The 22,181-nt window shown below is 46.8% G+C and overlaps 1 protein-coding gene across 5 annotated transcripts in view; it reads right to left on the reverse strand.

The window, feature by feature from the left end:
- The window catches only part of R3HDM2 (R3H domain containing 2), a 271,423-nt gene that overhangs the window by 72,324 nt on the left and 176,918 nt on the right, over window positions 1–22,181 (reverse strand). For 3 of the 5 annotated variants that reach the window (XM_082246039.1, XM_082246040.1, XM_082246037.1), the window contains exons 12-13: window positions 22,107–22,160; window positions 3,603–3,832 (exon numbers count right to left, since the gene is read on the reverse strand). In XM_082246039.1, coding sequence (XP_082102165.1) covers window positions 3,603–3,832; window positions 22,107–22,160 — 284 coding nt within the window. The remainder of the gene's footprint in view (window positions 1–3,602; window positions 3,833–22,106; window positions 22,161–22,181) is intronic. The other 2 variants (XM_082246041.1, XM_082246038.1) reach the window with 1 other exon arrangement.

Raw genomic sequence — 22,181 nt, forward strand, 5'->3', positions numbered from 1 at the left:
ATACCTAAAAAGACAGCTAAAGCGCAGCTTCCATTTCCGGGAGGACGTCAATAGACATCCACCCGTGATTTCGCTGCTCGCGCGCACTCTGACTGTTGAGTCCTTCCGACTCGGCTCATCACAGAACAGGGTAAAGAGCCAATCACGGCGGCCCTTTACCACGTGATCAGCTGTAAGCCAATGACAGCTGATCACGGAAGTAAACAGAAGTCGGTTATCGGCTATTTATTCTCCCCACGATCAGCGTGAGGAGAAAAGGAGAAAGCCAGTAACAGGCTTCTGTTATAGGGACATCGGTCCCAGTGCCGCCAATCAGTGCAGCCTCATAAGCGTACATCAGTGAAGGAGAAAAATTACCTGTTTGAAAAATTTTATAACTACAAAAAAAAAAAGTTTTTTTTTTCCCCCCCAAAGTTTTTCGGGGTTTTTTTGGTTGTTTAGCAAAAAATAAAAAACCCAGTGGCGATTCAAAAGCTCCATTTATGTGAAAAAAAAATGATAAAAAATTTGGGTGCAGTGTTTCATGACCACGCAATGGTCATTCAAAGTGCAACAGCGCTGAAAGCTGAAAGTTGGCCTGGGCAGCAAGGGGGTATAAGTGCCCAAGTAAGCAAGTGGTTGACGTAAACGTTTTTTAAAAGTGCAACAATGATGTAAACCATGACAATTACTCCAGCTAGAAGTGACCTCTTGAAGTGGCCACTGTAATATTTTTGGCTATATACTCTATTACAACAAGTTAAACTTGGATAGGAACATGAATAAAAATGTTCAACAAAATTATATAAAAAAAATATGTAGTCACGTTTTCTTCAGTTTCCACGATATAAAGTTAGGCAGCAGCACAGAATTGAGCCAAAAACATAGAACAATTTAGTAAAAACACTTAACAGCTCTAGTAGGCCATAGAAAAACACATTTTTATGAATGTATGGCATGATTGGTTTAGTAAAGGAGCACAGCACAGTTTAACAGCTATTTTAAGGCAACAGAGCTCTACATGGAAAAGACACAGCTTGCATTATCAAGCATCAGGTGACAAATTTGAGAAGGTAGTTCAAACTTCAATGCCAACCATATACAGATTACTGTAAGAAATGCAAGATCAATTTTTTTTTGCAAACAAAAAACAAAGCATGTTAAAATGTAAAGTGTTATAAGGAAATTAACTTAAACAACCCTTAACCACCGACATGTGCGATAAGTTACCGCATGAGTTACCGAACAACCGGAAAAATACCCCATTCGTTTTTGAACGCTAAATTCTTGAATTGAACATTTACAACCGATTTACTGTGTGTTATTTTACCACATTTTAGTTGTGTCTCAATTGCGGACTTCTCATTTCATTTCTGCTGACCACTGTCCTTGTGGTATTAAGTATTCTCCCAGAGTACTGGATATCAAAAAAACAGAAGAGATTCTAATACTTCCCCACCATCCAAAGCTAAAAGTAAAAAAAATTGCTTGCGCTGGAGTTTAACTTTAACCACCTCCCACCCGGGCCATAGTACATATACGGCCGGGTGGGAGTCTCGTCCTTCTGAATGGACGTTCCGGAACGTCCTTCAGAAGGAGAGAGATCGCGCCGCCGCGGGCACGCGCAGCGGCGCAATCTCGATGTGCCTGTGTCCCTAGGACACAGAGCAACAAGACTCGGCAGGAGGGCCCTGTGATTGGCCCTCCTGATCACATGACGGCTGTGACCAATCACAGTCGTCATGTAATGTCAATACAGCCGTTGTAACGGCTTCGATCTCTTCTCCTCCTGACAGATCCTGTCAGTGAGGAGAAGATCAGAGGATCGATTCTGCAGCCGGGGTGATCAGTGAGTATTTCTAATTACTCACTGATCACAGGGGGGGTCTGTGCTGGTAATCAGATGATTGATTACCAGTGCAGCCCTGGGGGGAGGGGATGCCACTAGAGCCACCAGGGATGCCCACCATGGCCACCATGGATGAAAAACAGGGCTCAGAGAGCCTGCCAGTGGTGCCCCCCTATCAGTGCTGCCCACCAATGCCATCTATCAGTGCTGCCCACCAGTGCCCGTTATTGCCATTTATCAGTGCCGCCCACCAGTGCCCATTATTGCCCACCAGTGCTGCCTATCAGTGCCCATCAGTGCCCCCCATCAGTGCCCATCAGTGCTGCCCATCAGTGCCCATCAGCGCTGCCTATCAGTGCCCATCAGCGCTGCCTATCAGTGCCCATCAGCGCTGCCTATCAGTGCCCATCAGCGCTGCCTATCAGTGCCCATCAGCGCTGCCTATCAGTGCCCATCAGCGCTGCCTATCAGTGCCCATCAGCGCTGCCTATCAGTGCTATCTATCAGTGCCGCATATCAGTGCTACCTATCAGTGCCCATCAGTGCCCCCCATCAGTGCCGCCCATCAGTGCTGCCCATCAGTGCCCATCAGCGCTGCCTATCAGTGCCCATCAGCGCTGCCTATCAGTGCCCATCAGCGCTGCCTATCAGTGCCCATCAGCGCTGCCTATCAGTGCCCATCAGCGCTGCCTATCAGTGCTATCTATCAGTGCCGCATATCAGTGCTACCTATCAGTGCCCATCAGTGCCCCCCATCAGTGCCCCCCATCAGTGCCCATCAGTGCCCATCAGTGCTGCCCATCAGTGCCCATCAGCGCTGCCTATCAGTGCCCATCAGCGCTGCCTATCAGTGCCCATCAGCGCTGCCTATCAGTGCCCATCAGCGCTGCCTATCAGTGCCCATCAGCGCTGCCTATCAGTGCCCATCAGCGCTGCCTATCAGTGCCCATCAGCGCTGCCTATCAGTGCTATCTATCAGTGCCGCATATCAGTGCTACCTATCAGTGCCCATCAGTGCCCCCCATCAGTGCCCATCAGTGCTGCCCATCAGTGCCCATCAGCGCTGCCTATCAGTGCCCATCAGCGCTGCCTATCAGTGCCCATCAGCGCTGCCTATCAGTGCTATCTATCAGTGCCGCATATCAGTGCCGCATATCAGTGCTACCTATCAGTGCCCATCAGTGCTGCATATCAGTGCCACCCCATCAGTGCCACCCCATCAGTGTCTCCTCATCAGTGCCTGTCAGTGCGGCGTCATCAGTGCTCATCAGTGCAGGAAAAAACATATCTATTTACAAAATTTTATAACCTAAACAAAAAAACTTTATTTTTTTTTTCAAACTTTTCGGTCTTTTTTTATTTGTGCACCAAAAAAGAAAAAACCTGGCGGTGATCAAATACCACCAAAAGAAAGCTCTATTTGTGGGGAAAAAATGGCATAAATTTGGTTTAGGTACAGTGTTGCATGACCACGCAATTGTCATTCAAAATGCAACAGCACTAAAAGCTGAAAATTGGTCTGGGAAGGAAGGGGGTTTAAGTGCCCAGTATTGAGGTGGTTAAAAAAATTACAATACTACAATGCACTAATAAGCAGGATTTTTTTTTTTTTTTTTTGCGATGCAAGTTTCACTGAAAGCAACAATGATCTAAATGGCTATAAAAACAGCTGGTATAAATAGCTTGTGAGTTACAACTTTGAACACAAGTGCTCAAAAACACCAAACACTCAAAGTAGGAAGAAAAAAAAAGGTTTTAAACAGTGATACTTCACCTGGTCGGCCTGTGCGGTTGGCTGCGTTCTTATTGCTGCCAATGCTATCGCCCCTGGTCAGGATAGAAATGCCACTAAAGCTGCTGGCTTTGGTTACTGGAGGACGCATATTGCGGCAGGAACCATCAGAGTCTGTGCTGCTCCAAGGTCTTGGATCCAGAGATTTCAGTTCACTTTCAGTACTGCTCTGTCGACTACTAGAGCCTCTATTCAGAAAGTCTCTGTTGCCTCTACAGGTAAAAACAATGGATGCATTAAAGTATCTATTAATTTCACTCCTTTTATTTCTGCAAGAATGCAGGTCTATTGAATAAACAGGGAAATGAAAACTATAATGTTGTGCATAGGAAATAATTATTTTCCCAAACAGCTGTAGAAAAATTACTGTAATCTGATTGCCAAGAGTCACAACTCTTGTAAAACTGTTCCTCCAATTTTTACAGCAAAGCCGCACTATGCTTCCAGGTTGCAACAGGAAATTTCTTTATATCCACAACATTATTTTTCCCTAACCCAAATAATCTGCCATCCTATCGTTCACACTGATACAATCTTGAAACAATCATAACTCCCTGAAAATAGGTTTAAAGGGTTGGTGACCCTAAAATATGCTTTGCTGCCAAGCCCCTCTTTCAAGCTCCCATCCTGCATAAGGGTTTGTAAGAAACGAAGCCTCTAAACAATTTTTTGTGAAGTATCTTCAGGCCGGTCACATGACTACCGGCCGCTCTGCTACTACTACCCAGGGTTAAAGCAGAAGGAGCAGAGCTCTCCCTCTGACATCAGCCGGGAGTAACCTGACTGCAGAGCTGGCCAATGGGCCCCCTCCTGTAGACTGTAGTATTACAGCTGCTGGGAGTCATGTGACCGGCCTGAAGTTACTTCACAAAAAGGTATTTAGAGGCTTTGTTTCTTACAAACACTTCTACAATGCAGGATGGGAGCTTAAAAGAGGGGCTGGCAGAGACATTTTACTTCCTATTATCAGCACTGAGGGTGGGGGTCGAGGCGAGACGATTCAGATTTCTGAGCTGACAGAAAGGGGGGAAGGGAGGGAGAGCAGACACAAAGGATGACGGCTGCACGCAGGCAGACCACAGTAGTCAGGGCTCATTAGCCAGGATTATTGTGGTCAGCACATAGAGCGGGATACAGGAAGTAACAGGATCAGCCAGGTTTTTTTTTTTTTTTACAGTTGCCAGAGGGGCAGGTTAGACAGCACAAGCACTATGCTGTTTAACCTGCTATAAAGAACAGGATCTCAATTTTTTTTTTTTTGGGGTAAGAAACATTTTAAAAAGGTAAAACCTGAAGCTGCTACATGCCGTTACCCAGAAATTAGTATGAAAGGAGAAACAAAAGCTTTCAGTGGACAAATGCAGAGTAGCTTGAAGCACTGTTGAAACCACACAAATGGCGTAGTATATTGGTACTGGAAGGAGCGATACATTTGATTCTTATAATGATAAATAGAGCTTAAAAGGCTTAAACAATACATTTGCAAACCCTGAAAAACATGCACAGAAAAAGCATTGTATCCACTTTTTCAATAATCTAGACATTAAATATAATAGTTTATTGCAGTTTGGAAAAGTGTGAACATTAACTACCAGTGGCACATGCTCTCTCTAACCACTTGTCTACCAAGGAACATTTAGCCCTCATTCACACTGAATGAGGCTTTGAAATCTTGCAAGGATTTCAATTCCGCATTTCAGTCTGACTTCGGGGGCGACTTCAAAGACATCTTTCAAGATTCTTGCACAGATGTCTATAGAAATCTCCCTCAAATTTGAGAAAAGTAGTGCAGTAACTACTTTTGGAAATCGGTGCAACGTCGCACTGATTGGGACTCTGGCATTGCTGGCAATAGGCTGCAATTTGACTTATCAAATCGTGCCGATGTGAACGGGGGCTTTGATTTTGGTGAAATCAAGCCCACAGCTGTTACTACAGCTGTGAGCCCCATGCCTGCTTCATAAGCCAACAAAGGCTTTCCAATAAAAGTGACCCAATTGATCTCCAATGTCTCCATAAAGAGGACCTTTCACCTGTCCATGTTATCATACAGGGGGCTTGTTAGTCCAATTTTAATGGCAAAGTAAAAACTGAATTTTTGTAAAATCTTACCGTAAAATTCCTTTCTGAGTCCTCCGACAGTCGCCGCCCACTCATACAGTCTTCACCAATGGGTTCTGACCTCTTATCCTTAGGAGCAAGCTAGGCATAAGACTTGTTAAAAACAAAGCATTTACATAGACACACCCATGGGGGCTGTCCCACGGGTCCAATACCCCCCTGCAATCAGCCATCCCAACTCAGTTTGGTAGCAAGCAGTTAAGAGTCCAAAGAACTCCAAAAAGAGGGGCGGGGGCGGCGACTGTCGGAGGACTCAGAGAAAGGAATTTTACGGTAAGATTTTACAAAAATTCAGTTTTCTATTATGTCCTCCGACAGTCGCCGCCCACTCATACAGTCTTCACCAATGGGATGTCCCAAAGCAGTGTAGACATGAGGAGTGGGAAACGCAACCTTCAGAAAGGCAACGCAGTACCCATATCAGAGAAAGGAACCTTACATGAACAGAAAGGTAACCCTCTGGGTAACAAAAAAGGCTCAACAGGAGCAACAACCCAGGAAAGCAAATAACCAAGGGGATAAACAACCCCAACAGCCAGGGACCCGCAATAAAAACAGGGTCCCCTCACGGTACTACCGCACAGAGCACTTTGCGGCCAAAGGAGGCATCAGCTGATGTCAGAACATTAATTTTGTAGAATTTGGAAAAGGTGTGCACTGACGACCAAGTCGCAGCCTTACACACCTGGGCCACCAAAGCCTGTTGCCGGAAGGCCCAGGACGAACTCACCGCTCTGGTAGAGTGCGCCTTGACAGGGAAGGGCAGTACCCGTTCCTTCAACGAATAGGCCTATACAATTGTCTGTCTGATCCATTTTGAAATGGTCGCCGCAGACACAGCCATACCCTTCCGAGGTCCCTCAGGAAGGACAAAGAGAATCCGATTTCCGAAAGGATTCAGTCGACAACAGATAAACCCTGATCGCCCTGACAACATCCAAGGAATGCAAAGCAACCTCCTTAGGATGCTTAGGATTCGCACAGAGCGAAGGCAAAACAAAATCCTCATTAAGGTGAAAATCAGAAACCACCTTTGGAAGAAAGGACGGGTTAGGTCGCAAGACCACCTTATCCCTATTAACCACCAGGTATGGGGAGCGGCAAGACAAGGCAGCTAACTCCGACACTCTGCGAGCAGAAGTGATCGCCACAAGAAAGGCAACCTTTTTAGACAGCAGAGATAACGAGATTTCCCTGATGTTTTCAAATGGGGAACGTTGTAACACAGAGAACCAAGTTCAAGTCCCATGGAGGTAAGAGCTCCCTACGAGGAGGAGCCAAGTGACGCACACCTTGAATGAATCAAAGAATCAGACGCCACGGGGCGGTGGAAAAGGACAGCCAATGCAGATACCAACGCAAGGCGCTGGTCCACACCAGACTGAAGGAAAGCCAACACTCTCGCCACCGAGTATGAACGAGGAGAGAAGCCCCTGGACTCACACCAGGCAAAATAAGCTTTCCATGTACGGTAATAAATCTTACCAGACGAGGCTTTTCTTGCCTTGAGTAAGGTAGGAATGACCTCTGAGGAGAGACCCCTGTCTCTCAGGACCTGGCTTTCAACAGCCAGGCCGTTAATGCCAGCCACTGTAAAGCAGGATGGAAGATCGGTCCCTGAGACAGTAGATGATCTTGCATTGGCAGCAGCCATGGAGGCTCGACGGCCAGGTGAACGATGTCCGCGTACCAGGACCGGCATGGCCAGTCTGGCGCCACCAGAATCACCAATGTTGGTTCTGAGGCCAACCTGCGAAGAAACCTGGACAACAAATTAATCGGAGGAAAGGCATATATCAGATGATACTGATGCCAAGGCACCACCAGCGCATCCGAGGCGTCTGCCAGAGGATCGCACGTTTTCCACGAACCTTTCCACCTTGTGGTTTAGCCGAGATGCGAACAGATCCAAATCCGGGGATCCCCATCTCGCACACAGCATTTGAAATACCTCCGGGTGCAGGGACCATTCCCCCTGGTCCAGGGTCTGGCGGCTCAGATAATCGGCCTGCCAATTCTCTACACCCGGAATTTGAACTGCCGATATTGCCGGACATGAGTCTCGGCCCAAGACAGAATACTGGTCACTTCCTGGGCCGCCCGGTGCCCCCTTGGTGATTGATGTAAGCCACCGCAGTGGCACTGTCCCTCTGCACCTGCACAGGGCGGCCCTGAAGACGATCCGACCAATGGAGCAGGCACAGCCTGACCGCTCTCAATTCCAATATGTTTATGGGGAGTGAGGATTCCTCCACCGACCAAGTGCCCTGGGCAGACAGGTTGCCCAGGACTCCACCCCAGCCCGACAGGCTAGCATCCGTGGTAAGTACTGTCCACAGTAACAGGTGGAAGGATTTTCCCTCCGCCACAGCCAGGGACTGAAGCCACCACAGAAGATCCAGTCTGGTTTGGCGACTCAGAGACACTCTCCAGTCCAAAGACTGAGGGAGCCTGTCCCATCTGGCCAGGATCTCCGCTTGGAGAGACCTTGTGTGAAACTGTGCAAACAGTATCGCCTCGAAGGCTGACACCATCAACCCCATGGACCGCATACAGGTCCTGAGTGACGAGGATTAGTTTTCCCTGAGGGCCCTGACCTCGTTCTGTAGGGTCCGTAGCTTGTCCTCCGGCAGGAACACCTTCGCTTGAGCAGAGTCCAGAACCATTTCCAAATATGGGAGACGAACCAAAGGAGACAAGGTCGACTTCTGCACGTTGATGGTCCATCCGAACTCCTGAAGCGTCTGAACTGTAGTGGACAGATCGCGCAGCAGGCTCTGGCTGGCACTCGATCTTAACAGGAGATCGTCCAGATATCCCAAGACCGCAATACCCTGTGCCCGTAACAGGCCCAGAACGGGAGCCAGCACTTTGGTAAACACCCTTGGAACCGAAGCGAGACCGAAAGGCAACGCCACAAACTGATAATGTTCCTCCGCGATAGCGAATCGGAGGTACCTCTGATGACCCTCGAAAATGGGGATGTGTAGATACGCATCCTTCAGGTCGATAGAGGCCAGGAATTCACCTGGACTCAGGGAGGCTACCACCGTGCGAAACGATTCCATGCGGAACTTCCGAACGCGTACAAAGCGGTTCAGAGCTTTTAAGTCCAGAATAGGACGCACCTTGCCCTCCTTTCCGGAAACAGTGAACAGATTCGAGTAAAACCCCGGGACGATCACCCCCTGGGCGAGGAGATCTTGCACCGCCTGATGCAGGTCCTGTAACCGCCCTGGGGTCAAATGAAGATTTGAGGGAAAGAATCTGTTCGCCAGCCGCGAAAGGAATTCGATCTTGTAACCCGATCGAATGATTTCCTGAACCCACCTGTCCGGAATTCGGAGAAGTCAAGGTTGGAGGAAACCGTGCAAATGTCCCCCCACCCATGAAACGGGTGAGGGCGCCCCATCAGGCAGAGGCAGACTGGGCCACTGCACCAGTTTGGCCGGATTTAGGTTTGCCCGCCCAGGGCTTCCTCTGACCACCCTGGCCCTTGAAGGGTTTCCCCGTGTTCTGTGCCTTGAAGGCACGAAAGGACCCCTGATTTGGTTTAAAAGAGGGGCCCCGCTTACTGCGGAAAAACTTGCCCTTAGGATTCTGCCCCCAGTGACCCCTTTTACCAATTCATCCAGGGATTCCCCTAAAAGGCGAGACCCCGCATAGGGGATGTCAGCCACCGTTTTCCTTGAAGTCTGGTCAGCTGACTAGCTTTTCAACCATATCAGGCGACGATTAATCACCACGACACTGGACAGGCGCGCAGCTAATGGGGCCTCATTCAAGGCCGCATCGCACAAATACATGACTCCTTGATAGATCTGGTCCACTGTCGCCACGGTAGTAGGGGGAGCAGAATCAGCCATGAGGGTGCGTCTTAGCACCTTGGTCCAATCCACCACAGCCTGAGCCGCCATGACAGAGGCGAAAATAGGCTTTAGCAGGGAACCCGCCACCATGTAGGCATGGCGGGCGAGGGATTCCAGCCTCCTATCAGTAGGATCCCTAAACACCGGAGAATCTTCTGTGGGTACCAGAATGGCCTTGTTTAATCTGGCCACAGTGTGATCCACCTGAGGGGCCACACACCAGCGCAAATCCGTAGGAGACGCAAAGGGATAAAGGAGTTGAAACCTCTTAGGCACCACAAAGGTGCAATTTAAATGACGCCATTGATCATTCACAGTAGCTTGAAACTTAGCGGGGCAAGGTAACACCTGCGCCGCCTTGCGGGTCATGCGTCTACCCAAAGAGGACACAATGCCCGTAGGATTGGGCTCATCCTCTAAATGTAGTGTTTCCTTAATGGCAAGAATTAGCGCATCCATAGCTGCGCGGTCCTCGGCCGTCCCAGGGGGGGGAATCACCAACCCCTGCCTCCCCCTCAGACAGAGAAGAGCGAGACCCTTCAAGGGGCACGCCACCTACGGCAACCATATCAGATTCAGAATCAGAAGACAAGGAAAAACTAGGCCTTTTTCTGTCAGCACGTTCAGTCATCAGAATATCCACTTTGGACACCAAAGTCGCCACTGCAGCAGACAAAGTAGACAGAGCAGAAGATTCAGAGGAACCTGAATCCCCCACTAAGGCTGTGGGAATTTGCTGTCCTGAGATTCCATAGTAAAATATATATATTTTTTTTTTAAGGTACTGGCTCTTTAAGCGCGCCGCGGACCCCCGCAGCACACCACTACAAGACTCTGACAAACAGACCCCTGAACAGGATAAACTGATAGCCAGAAGTATTGCACACAAAAAAAGGACAGCAGACAGACCCCCACAAGTGTTACCACCGCAGCCGATCTCTTCTGAGCAGAAGGAGGAAGTGATGTCACCGCAAGAGACTGAACTGAGACTGCAGGCCAAGGAAAAATGGTTGCCTATAGAAAGGCATGGGAGGCTTCGGAAAAATGGCCGCCGACATGTGCTCGGAACGAACGTTTTGCCACACACAAGATGGGCCCGCAAGGAGCCAAAACACACCACATACAATGCTGTATAAGCGCCCACAGTGAAGCCAGACATGCTGCCTACACCTAAAATGGCGGACCGGCAGTGTTTAACCCCGCAGCGGTCGCCACACGTGTCCTTACCTCCAAAAAGCACCCTAAAGTGACACAGGAGAGGGACCCCCACAAACCCACACAGCGCACAGGCTGTGAGAAAAAAAACCGGGATCAGGGAGCCCAAAAACGCACAGACATGAGGGGATAACACAGACACACAGGACTGCCAGCCCCAGACAGAGGCCCCACACAGAATGTACTTACCTGTACCCGATGGCGTGGGGTGCCTCTCATCAACGGGAAACCGCCCACCCTCAGATAGCAGGGGTGCCGTCAGCCACAAACGCAGGACGCTATCAGTGCACGGAGAACCGTGGGGAGACGTCCAGGTGAGGTAGCCACCTCGCAAGCTGTATCCCTGAGGACAGGGATGGGTCATTTGCGAGGCCAGGGCGAACACATAGCCTACAAAACGCTCGATGGCGGGCTGGGATTCCATCAGCCCCTCTGTCCTGGAAAACCAGGACGACCAGTCCGACTCCCAGCTCCGCAACGCCGTCATCATCTTGAAGAAGTGACTAACTAAAAAGCTGAAAAATAAACAGCTAGTAAATGTGAAGAAAAAAACATTCCCTGAAATAAAATCATAAAGAATAAAGAAGAAGGCTGAGACTGTAGCCCCAGCACAGGGAGAGCCTATCTCACTCCTAACTAGGCAGAAGACAAACTGAGTTGGGATGGATGATTGCAGGGGGGTATTGGACCAGTGGGACAGCCCCCATAGGTGTGTCTATGTAAATGCTTTGTTTTTTTAACAAGTCTTATGCCTAGCTTGCTCCTAAGGATAAGAGGTCAATACCCATTGGCGAAGACTGTATGGGTGGGCGGCGACTGTCGGAGGACGCAAGAGAAAAGTTTTTTTTTTTTTTTTTTTAAAGTAAAGCAACCCAATTACCCCTGCACACATGAGCATGTGTATGTAAACACCAAATGCACCACACATGAAGGGTCTTCGCAAATTTCTGATTGACAGCAAAAATTCTAAGGCCATCATTCAACCACTTTACAAAAAACTTTGTAAAGTGTGTACCGATGACCAAGTGGCCGCCTTGCAAAACCTGCGTCACTGACGCTTAAAGACACTAAGCACCCTAGTAGAGTGCGCCTAAAAAGGGAAAGGAGGAAACTGACCCCTGATGTAATAGGTCTGAACAATCGTCTGTCTGATCCATCTAGAAATGATCACAGAAGAAGCTGGACAACACTTTGTGAGGCCCGTCTGTGAGCGCAAATAGAGAGTCTGACTTCCTAAAAGACTCCCTGGCTGCCAGGCACACCCTAATTGCCCGGGCCACATCCAAGACATGCAAGGCAATTTCCTTCAGATGTTTAGGCCTGGGACACAGGCAAGGCAACACAATGTATTCATTCAAAAGACAGTCAGAGACCACCTTGGGAAGGAATGACAGACAGAGGCAAAGCACCACCTTTATCCTTGTGAAGCACCATAAGGTGAACAACACAATAATGCCATCAGTTCGGATACCCTGGATGCAGAGGTGATAGCCACCAAAAAAGGCCACCTTCTGGGACAACATAAGCAGGGAAACCTCCCAAATATTTTCAAACTAAGCCAACGTGGTACCAATATTTAAAAAAGGGGCGAGATATATCCCAGGTAACTATAGGCCGGTCAGCCTAACATCAGTAGTCTGCAAGATTTTGGAGGGGGGGGGGGGTTAAGAGACTACATACAAGACTTTAGTAATGGAAACCGTATTAGTAGTAATCAGCATGGATTCATGAAAAATCGTTCTTGCCAGACCAATCTATTAACCTCCAGAGGGTGGTGATAAATAGGGAGCACTCGGATTGGGCGGCTGTGGAAAGTGGGGTCCCCCAAGGTTCTGTCCTGGGACCAGTCCTGTTTGATTTATTCATAAACGACCTAGAGGAGGGAATATCTAGCACAATCTCTGTATTTGTGGAAGATACTAAACAAAGCATACCAATATCTTCTATACAGGATGTGGAAACCTTACAAGAAGACCTGAACAAAATAATGGGGTGGGCAACTACATGGCAGATGAGGTTTAAAGTTGAAAAATGTATAGTAATGCACTTGGGCATCAAACACGAAAGCAAGCTACTCACTAGGGGGGGAACCTCTGGGTGAATCCAAGATGGAAAAGGATGCGGGGGTACTAGTGGACAACAGGCTTGGCAGTGGCATGAAATGCCAAGCAGCTGCAAGCAAAGCCAACAGAATACTGGCATGTTATAAAAAAGGGGATTCACTCCAGAAACAAAGATTTTTTGCCTACTCTACAAGACTTTGGTCCGGCCACATTTGGAGTATTCCGTCCAGTTCTGGGCACCGGTTCTCAAAGGATATGCTGGAACTGGAGAGAGTGCAGAGAAGGGCAACAAAAATAATTAATTAGGGGAATGGAGGACATCAGCTATGAGGAAAGACTACAAGCATTAAACTTATCCCTAAACTTATCCTCTCTGGAGAAGAGACGCTTGAGGGGGGATATGATATCAATGTACAAATACTGTACCAGTGATGACCCTAGCATAAGAAACAAACTTTTCAGAAAAAAGGAATACAATAAGACAAGTGGCCACTCACTAAAACTAGAGGAAAAACTGTTTAATCTTAAAATAGGCAAGGGGTTCTTTACTGTCAGAGCAGTAAGGATGTGGAATTCTCTTCCACTAGCAGTAGTATCAGCGGAGAGCATTGATAGTTTCAAAAAACTATTAGATGGGCACCTTAAAGACCACAACATAAAGGGGTATACAATGTACGGTTAACAGCGTGCGCGCGCACACACACACACACACACACACACACACACTGTTGAACTGGATGGACTGATGTCTTTTTTCAACCTCACAAACTATGTAACGATGTAATTCAGTAGAGCTGAAAGCACCACATTCAGATTCCAGGGCGGCAACGGAGCCCACACAGAAGGAGCCAAATGTCGGACACCCTGAAAAAAAAGGTACGCACCAGGGAGTGTGTGGCCTAAGGTCGTTGGAAAAAGACTGCCAAAACCCGATACCTGGCCCTTGATGGTACTCGAGGCCAATTTTTGATCAACCCCCCATTGAAGGAAGGTTAAGATCCGATCCATCGAGAAGGAGCGAGGATGAATTGCAAGAGACTCACTACGCAATGTACGTCTTCCACGTACCATGGTAGATCTTCCTAGAGGCAGATTTCAAAGCTTTTACCAGTGTATGAATTACTGATTCAAACAAACCTCCACCCTTCAGCACCTGGTGTTCAGCAGCCATGTCATTAAAGACAGCTCCTGTATGGCAGGATGAAAGATTGGTCTCTCTGAGAGGAAGTCCCCAAGGAGCATCGGCGACCAGCCGTACCAGATCAGTATACCAAGACCAGCGAGACCTGAATCGTGAACAGGAGTCATGGGAGAAGTTTGAGAGGGCTGGAACGAATCAGTCAGCCCATCTCAGAATGCCGAGTACTTACCATGCCGCCAGGACACTTCTTGTGCCCCCTTTGCGATTGACAGACCACAGCTGTGGCATTGTCTGAATGAATTCGTACCAGACACCCCTGAGGATGATTGTCCAATGAGTCAGAAAGTCTGATTGGTCAGAGTTCCGGTACACTAATCGGCAGTCTGGGCTCTGCCAGAGTGCAGGCCCCCTGATCATGTCTGTGCTGAGGACGACCCCACCTGGACAGGCTGGCATCCATGGAGACAACCATCCAGTAAAGGAGGAGAAAGATTTTCCCTGTCGCAGTGCCACAGAGTGAAGCCACCTCTAGAGACCGTGGATCCTTGACTAATTTTTCACCAGAATCTCTTTAGCAGAGATCCTGTGTGGAACTGTGCAAACAGACAACCTTGAGGGTGGACACCATCAGGCCCAGCACCTGTATGCAAGCCCGGAGGGATGACCGTCTCCTGAACAACAGAAGCTGAATTGCCTCCTGAAATGTCTGGACTTTTCCCCGAAGAAGAAACACTCTGGCTGAGACTGAGTCCAGAGTCAGACCCAGATATGCCATTTTGTGGACAGAACCAAAGCAGCTCCTGAATGTTCAGGATCCCACCAAACTCCCTCAGAGTTTGCAGAGCAATCTCCAGTAGTCTCTCTGCTCGCAGAAGATTGTCCACGTACCCCAGTACCGCGAACCCCCGTTGACTCAAAAAATGCCAGCACCAGGGCCAACTCATGTGAAGACCGGAGGTGCAAAGGTGAGCACCACAAACCGATAAAGCTCCTCTTCCACTGCAAAGCGGACGAAGCGCTGGGGACCAGCACACATTAGAATGTGCAGGTAGGCGTCCTTGATGTCAAAAGAAACGAGAAGAAATCCTCCTAATGTAGGGACGCCACTAGAATGTGAATTGGACTCCATGCGGAACTTCTGTACTCGCACAAAGCAGCTTAGCGACTTGAGGTTCAGAATAGGACGTACCTTGCCTTCCTTCCTGGGGACTGTAAAGAGGTTTAAGTAAAAAAACCCTTGAAATGTTCTGAAGTCGAAACCGGAACAATCACCCCTTGAAATAAGTCTTGCACTGTCCCAAAGAGATCACGTAAGTGATCTGCGGACAAGTGCAGGTTGGAAGGGAAAAAAACCTTTCTGGGAGGACAAGACCGAACTCCATCATGTAGCCTGACCGAATAACTTTGTGGACCCACTTGACCTGTAACAGGGAGGTCCATGGATACGGAAACCAGCGAAGACGCCACCCCCACCCCAGATATGGGTGAGGAACGTCCCTTCATGCAGAGGCAGCCTTGCCTGCAGGTCTGGAAGAACCCGCTCATGGCTTGCCAGATCCAGGTGCTCTTGGAACCTCTGGTGGAAGCCCTGACTTTTGATCCCTAATCTTGAGATCCTGAGAGACGAAGAGAATGGCCCACATCTATGACTGGGCTCCTTGCCCTTGGTAGCCTCTTCCCCCCATGAGACCCTTACATCCAACAATGACATCCAAGAAAGCTCCAAACAGGCAACCCTCTACAAGAGGGAGATCAGATAAGGCCTTCTTAGAAGTTTAGTACGCAGACGGGCATTTCAGCCAGACAATACGTAGAAGGACCACTGCTGATACAGACAGCCTAGAAACCAAAGAGGCATCACAAACTGTACAGTCGTCTTATAATTACTATTGGGCTCCATCCCACTCTAAAGCCTGTCTTATAGCGCTCGTGTCCTATATTGTGTGTTTTTTTTGTTATTGACTCTCCTCCCCATGGAGAGGTTACTGAGCAGCTAAGACACTTTAGGCTATGTCATTCCACCATTACCTTTTTAGCAGGCGCCAGATCTTCTGTAAATCAGGTTCCTCCTTTCCCTGTTTAGGCACACTATACTAGGGTGCTTAATGTCTCCTGGGCTTTCTGTCTTCCAAGTGTCAGGGACGCAGGTTTTGCAAGGAGGCCATCTGGTCGTCAGTGCACACTTTTACAAAGTTTTTTGTAAAGTGGTTGTGTTGACATCTGTGAATGCTTCTTTTGGCTGAAAGTTTTTGCTGGAGAAAATGGGATTTTTGACTTGCCGTAAAATGCATTTCTCTGATGTTCATTGACGGACACAGCACCCACCCCTCTGTGGAGTTGGCTTACTTCTGACACTGCTTGTAACAAAACTGAGTGAGAGTGGGTGTATACCCCCCTAGGACTGCCCACAGTCAAGCTTTTCCTGCCTACTCCTGTAGGGGGCAGTATAACTCAATTAAGAATCAGGGGTTGTGTCCGTCAATGAACGAAAGAAACATCAATTACATCTGCATCACTCTCATTCGTGACAAAACTAAAATACTGGTTAAAGCTCCAGTACCATCTACTATAAGCCCTCTTTTGTAATCTGTAAAGAAATAAACCCTCAAAGTTGTGATTCATACACCACTCTTCCTTTCGGATTATCCCTGTGCTAGCTTACAATAGTTTGCTAGGTGTCTAGCAGACAATGCATGGATCAAACTCAGCCAGTTCAACATGGATCGAAATTAAGCCAGCTCAACACGTGTGGCTTCTGCAGTTGAACAGAATACAATCCTTTGATTGACTTCTGTTCAAGCACTCTGTCAGAAAAAAAAGCCGCTAAATCAGCCAATGGCTGCAGAGCGGATCTGTGCATTCTGACAGTGCAGGAGTCCACCTGCCGCCTCCGCTGTCAGAATGCAATAGCGCAGAAGGTAGGATGCTCCCTTCAACTTTGAATGTGTGGATGGGTGAACCCACTATAGTCCGCGTTAGAGTGTGTGAATTTTGCTATACTTTGATATGTCCATCAGTCCTTGCACCTACTAATTGCACACACAGGAAATTTCAGAAATCTCTATTTTACTTTAAAAAAAATTCATGTCAGAAACCACTTATCTAAGCTAAGCTGATCAATAAACGTTTCCCAGCTTATCCGTCCATAAGGTTTCTCACAAATGTACATGCCAATGAGCTGGTCTGTGTTGAATTAGGACTCTGTCCTCTTGGGCAGAAACGCTGAATTTAGATGCTCACTGCACATAGTTTTCACCAAATGCAACACTACAGTAATCAATGAGCCCCTACACAAGCTGCACCTACCTATGGAAATGCGTGCTACATTTTGTTGCTTAGGAAAAAAAAAAAAAAAAAAGAGTAAAGCCTCGTACACACGCACCGATTGTTGGCCATGAATTTTCGGCCAACGTCCGATCGGCCGATTGTCGGCTTCTTAGTACGATGCTTCCGACAACCGATTTTTCGGCTGAACAAAATCTGGTGTGCAGGATATAAAACTTTTGTTGGCCGTCAACAGAACGGCCGATTGTTCGTCAGTCAGTACAGATTTCGGCAGACAAAAGTCAGATGAGCAAGACTGGGCATGCTCAGAGAAGAAAAAACACACGGAAAGTAAACCAGAACATGACGTCACTTCTGCCATTGGTTGTTGTTGGCCGACAAAATTCGTGTGCAGTCTAGAGCACATTTCAACCAACACAACAACACTGGACAAAAGACGGCCGATCGGTCGGCCAACAATCGGTGCGTGTGTACGAGGCCTCTCCGTGCAGGGCTGTACAGATCTGCAGATGCTATGCACAAGCGCACCTAAACGCCTACGTGTGCAAAAGTGTAGCTATTCATTATGAAAGAATTGTACATGTCTAAATGCTGTAGGCGTCTAAACAGGTCTATGAAGTATGTCCACATTTTATTCTGGATCTGTGGTCTGTATTAGGAAACAATTTGTTGTGAACAGGTGAAAAAATATATCCGATTCTGTTGCAGGCTATTCACACTAAGACTATATAGCAAATGTATCCACAGACTGGGAGATTTCTAGGGTATGAAATGCAGCTATTTTGCATACAACCAAAAATGCCTCTCACTATAGATCTTTACTTAAACAACAAATGAAAACCAAACAGCTGGAATGGATGATATGATCATATGCTACCACATCATTTGGTTAATTTATTAATCAGACACTTCCTTCTTCACCCAAATGATCCAGAAGTTTGGCTTGGCCCCAAAAGCACCATTTTTTTTTTTTTTTTTTTTTTTTTTTAGGGTATACATGTTTTCACAATCAAAAATAAGTTTTTACTTTTAGGCTAGTACATAAGACATTCAGGCTGCAAGTAAACATTTTAGCACCCTGAGCAAATACTTCTCTCAAGTCCTAGAACATGGGCTGAAAGAATTCCAACTGCACAAATAAAGAAGAATTCCAGGCATGGAATATTTTTACATAGTTTCATTGGTCCAACATGGACCAATATAACTATTTACATCCCTTTTTTGGAATTGGGGTTGTATATACCATACCTGGCACATGCCCCTGGAAGCTAAAATATCCCTTAAGTAGACACTGCTACTCCTGTGATTTCCACTTGCTTCTGGGTCCTGTGCTGGGTGGCCGCAATTCAGAGAAGGCTTTGCAACAACTGAATGAATGCAGTGTGTTCTCTGATCCAATGAGGTGGAGAGCATGACATCGCCCAGTTTCTTCACCTTGTCCAATCATAGAACGCTTTGCTTTCTTTCAGAGATCGCAAAGCTTTGTATGAATGGCACCAGTGCCGAGCAGCCGACCTTCTGCATTTGCGATGCATTAGGAAAGTGGAGATCACTGAAGTAACAATGTCCATCAGCTTCCAGGGGCATTGACCAGGTATGGTATATGCATAAATTGGACCAATATAATCACGTAAAAATATACCATGCCTTGAATTCTTAAAATAAAATGTCACAAGCACCAAATGGAAGGTTCCACCATGGGCAACCAACATAAAGGGTTTAAGTCTTTTTTTTTCACCATAAGTCTTTGTCCTGAGGGGTTTTCGGGGACAAGGTTCAACCAAACAGGTGCATTGTGACCCTGGACTTGGAAAGAGCTCTGGAGCGGTCTCAAACATTGCAAACAGATGTCTAAGCGATCGCCTTAGCAAAGCCCAGCACCTTATGACACATTACAAGCAGGGCCCACTTCTTTACATTGGGGTCTGGGTACAACTTCCATGCCAGCCAATCCAGAAAGCTGTAAAATGAGCCGCTTCAGCAGCAACTGAAGAATTTCTTACTTTTTTTAACAAAAAACTAAAGCATACGAAAGGGCTAGGGGTTATACTAGGATATCTTTTTTGCCAGTGTCCAATCTTCTGAAGGCAGAAGCAAAACCCAATGTGCCTGAATTACTTCACCCTGTAACGCATAAAGCTATAGTAAAGTCCGCTTTGTGATTTTTACATACAGGTAAGCCTATAATAAGGCTTACCTGTAGGTAGAATAAATATCTGCTAAACAGGCACAGTTTAGGAGATATTTACACTGGATGCAGCCAGTGTGGTCACTGGCACATTCGCTCTGAAGGTCAAGCATACCGGGCTGGACCTTGAGAGCACCGTACCAAAACCGAGGGCTCCTGCGCACATGCGCGGGAGTGACGTTATCATAGTTCCGGCCACTTGAACAGCCTGGGTCCACAAACCCAGAAGGAAGACAGGGGAAGATGGAAACCCTCTCAGCGGTGACACTCAGAACTTTGGAAAGAAACAAATACACAAATATAGAATGATGAGATTTGTTCAGATTTTATGTCCGGTTTACAACCACTTCAATGTAGGAATAATAAAACGTTTTTTTATTTTTTTATTATTGTATATTTCGTTTTCTTATTAAAAAAAAAAAATAAAGGTTTAAAATCACTAACAGGTGGGCTACAAAAATAAGTAACTTTACATGCACAGCCTACCTCATGCTTTCTAATTTAGTGTTCGCAAACTGTATCCTACTATAAAGGATAAAGGAGACCTTAGGAAGTCAGATGTGGAAGCATGGCCCACCTACACTTCTGTTCCATAGGTCTCACTTTTACGCACACTTTGTCTTTGAACTATGTGGAAGTACATAACATGGAACTTTGACAGCTTGCATTTATGAGTTACAACTTTAATTCTGTCACTAGAATTTATAACATCATCAGTGAATTAAAGGCTACAGCATCTACATGGACCACCCTATGAAGCCAATGTTCATTTCTGACACTTCACAAAGCAAACTGGCAGAGCACATCTCTATTTAACAATCTGGCTCTACACATTCCATGAACCCCGATTGTTGGCAAATACTGGCATGCATTAAAAAAGCATTAACATCATCATTTTAAAATAATTCTGCATGTGGAACTTTGGTGCAAAGTTTAAGCAACATTTGAATATGCATTTTCCTAACATTACTTCTGCCCAAAATCTGTAAAGTCATCCAAATTAGACTTAAAGAGGAAGCAAACCCTCCTCTGCAACTTTTACCTATAGGTAAGCCTATGATAAGGCTTACCTATAGGTACTGTAAATATCTCCTAAACATGTACAGTTTAGGAGATATTTACCTTACATGTAGCCAGTGATGTCACTGGCGCATGCGCTCTGAAGGAACGGCCGCTGGTGCCGTTCTTTCAGAGCCCCGTGCCATGACCGTCTGCTCCCGCGCGCGTGCACGGGAGTGACGTCACCGTGGCTCCGGCCAAACAGATGGCCGGATGTCGCCATCCCGGAAGACGGGTGACTGGACATGTCGGCCGTCATACAGGTAAGCGGGTGGCACGGCGGGGGCTCGTTCTAAGGTAAGTACTTCATAATGAGCTAGTATGCGATGCATACTAGCTCATTATGTGTTTCTCTTTCAGGTAGCAAAAAAAATGGTATGGGCTTACAACCTCTTTAAGGGTCTGGGCCAATAGGTTTTACGACAGCATCAGTTTGAGAAGCTGCTGAGATCATCCAGAATTCATTGGCTGGTGCATTTGACTTGTATCTGACCTGCTCCAAGAGGATTTTGCATTCCCATAGACAGTATATTTATGTTTTCTGATAAAAAAAGGGTTAAGCTGACACTGAGTTTTTAGGACTTGCACCTTGATGTTGTGTTGCCTATAGTAATACCAGCACTGTCAGCATCTGGCCACTAGTGGGTCTGTGAAGGGTAATCCCTCAATACCAAAATCAGGCTATTTAAAGATGCTTACAATGGTGCTGGATAGACTTGATAAAGAAGGCCATGCCCTCGAAACATTTCATCATAACAGCAGCTCATACACCCCAACAGCAGCCAGCTGCTCGCATTATGTGACCTGAGAGGGTTCCTGTGTATGTGAGCTGTCAGTTTGTATGTGTAATCAAACAGCGACGGCTGCATTCAGTCCAGGACTGCTGCCATAGCCACACTGTCAGCTAGAGCTCTCAAAGGGCAGTGAGAGGATTTTGGTGCACAGTACCGTGGTGGGGGGATGCAATTGATAAGCTCTGATTTATCTTTGCTTGTGAGTGCATTTTTAGCGAGTTTTTTTACAAAAATAAAGGGTATTGCACCAGAGCCTGTGCGCTCTTCTCTTCTATTTGTTTGTTATAGGAATGCAAAACCTACTTGAAGTGAAACGCCCATTGACAAAGGTCCTAACTGACTACAAGATACCACATACACATCCTTAGCAGTTTACAAGTCAAATATAAAACTTTAGGAAAAGCAGGAAAAACAGTAGGTAAGCAACCATAGGTTATTCAGCTTAAAGAAATACAAAGCAAAACATATTCTGTTAGCCTTTCTGTATTGTGGACCTTGTGGTAAAAGAGCACTGAATAGCCAAGGGTTGTAAATGTTTTAATAAACAAAAAATGACGAACAAAAAACATTATGAAGCAGCCATGAATATCGGCCGATGGAGAGAACAGTTCTGCCCAATGCCCCAACATTACAAAACAGGACACTGCAACAAACTACATGTCAATAAGAACCTCACAAGCAGCCATGCGAGGAAGGCGTGGGTATCAGTGACCTTGACAGATAATACTCAAGTACACAACATAGAAGATACCTAAACAACTGTCTCCTTTTGTGAGAGAGAGTGGAAAAGCCTTCTCTGTAGACTCTGTTGGTTACATTAAGAGGG

The sequence above is a fragment of the Pelophylax lessonae genome, assembly GCF_965119305.1.
Source record: "Pelophylax lessonae genome assembly, chromosome: 2".
In the NCBI taxonomy this organism is placed as follows: Eukaryota; Metazoa; Chordata; class Amphibia; order Anura; family Ranidae; genus Pelophylax; species Pelophylax lessonae.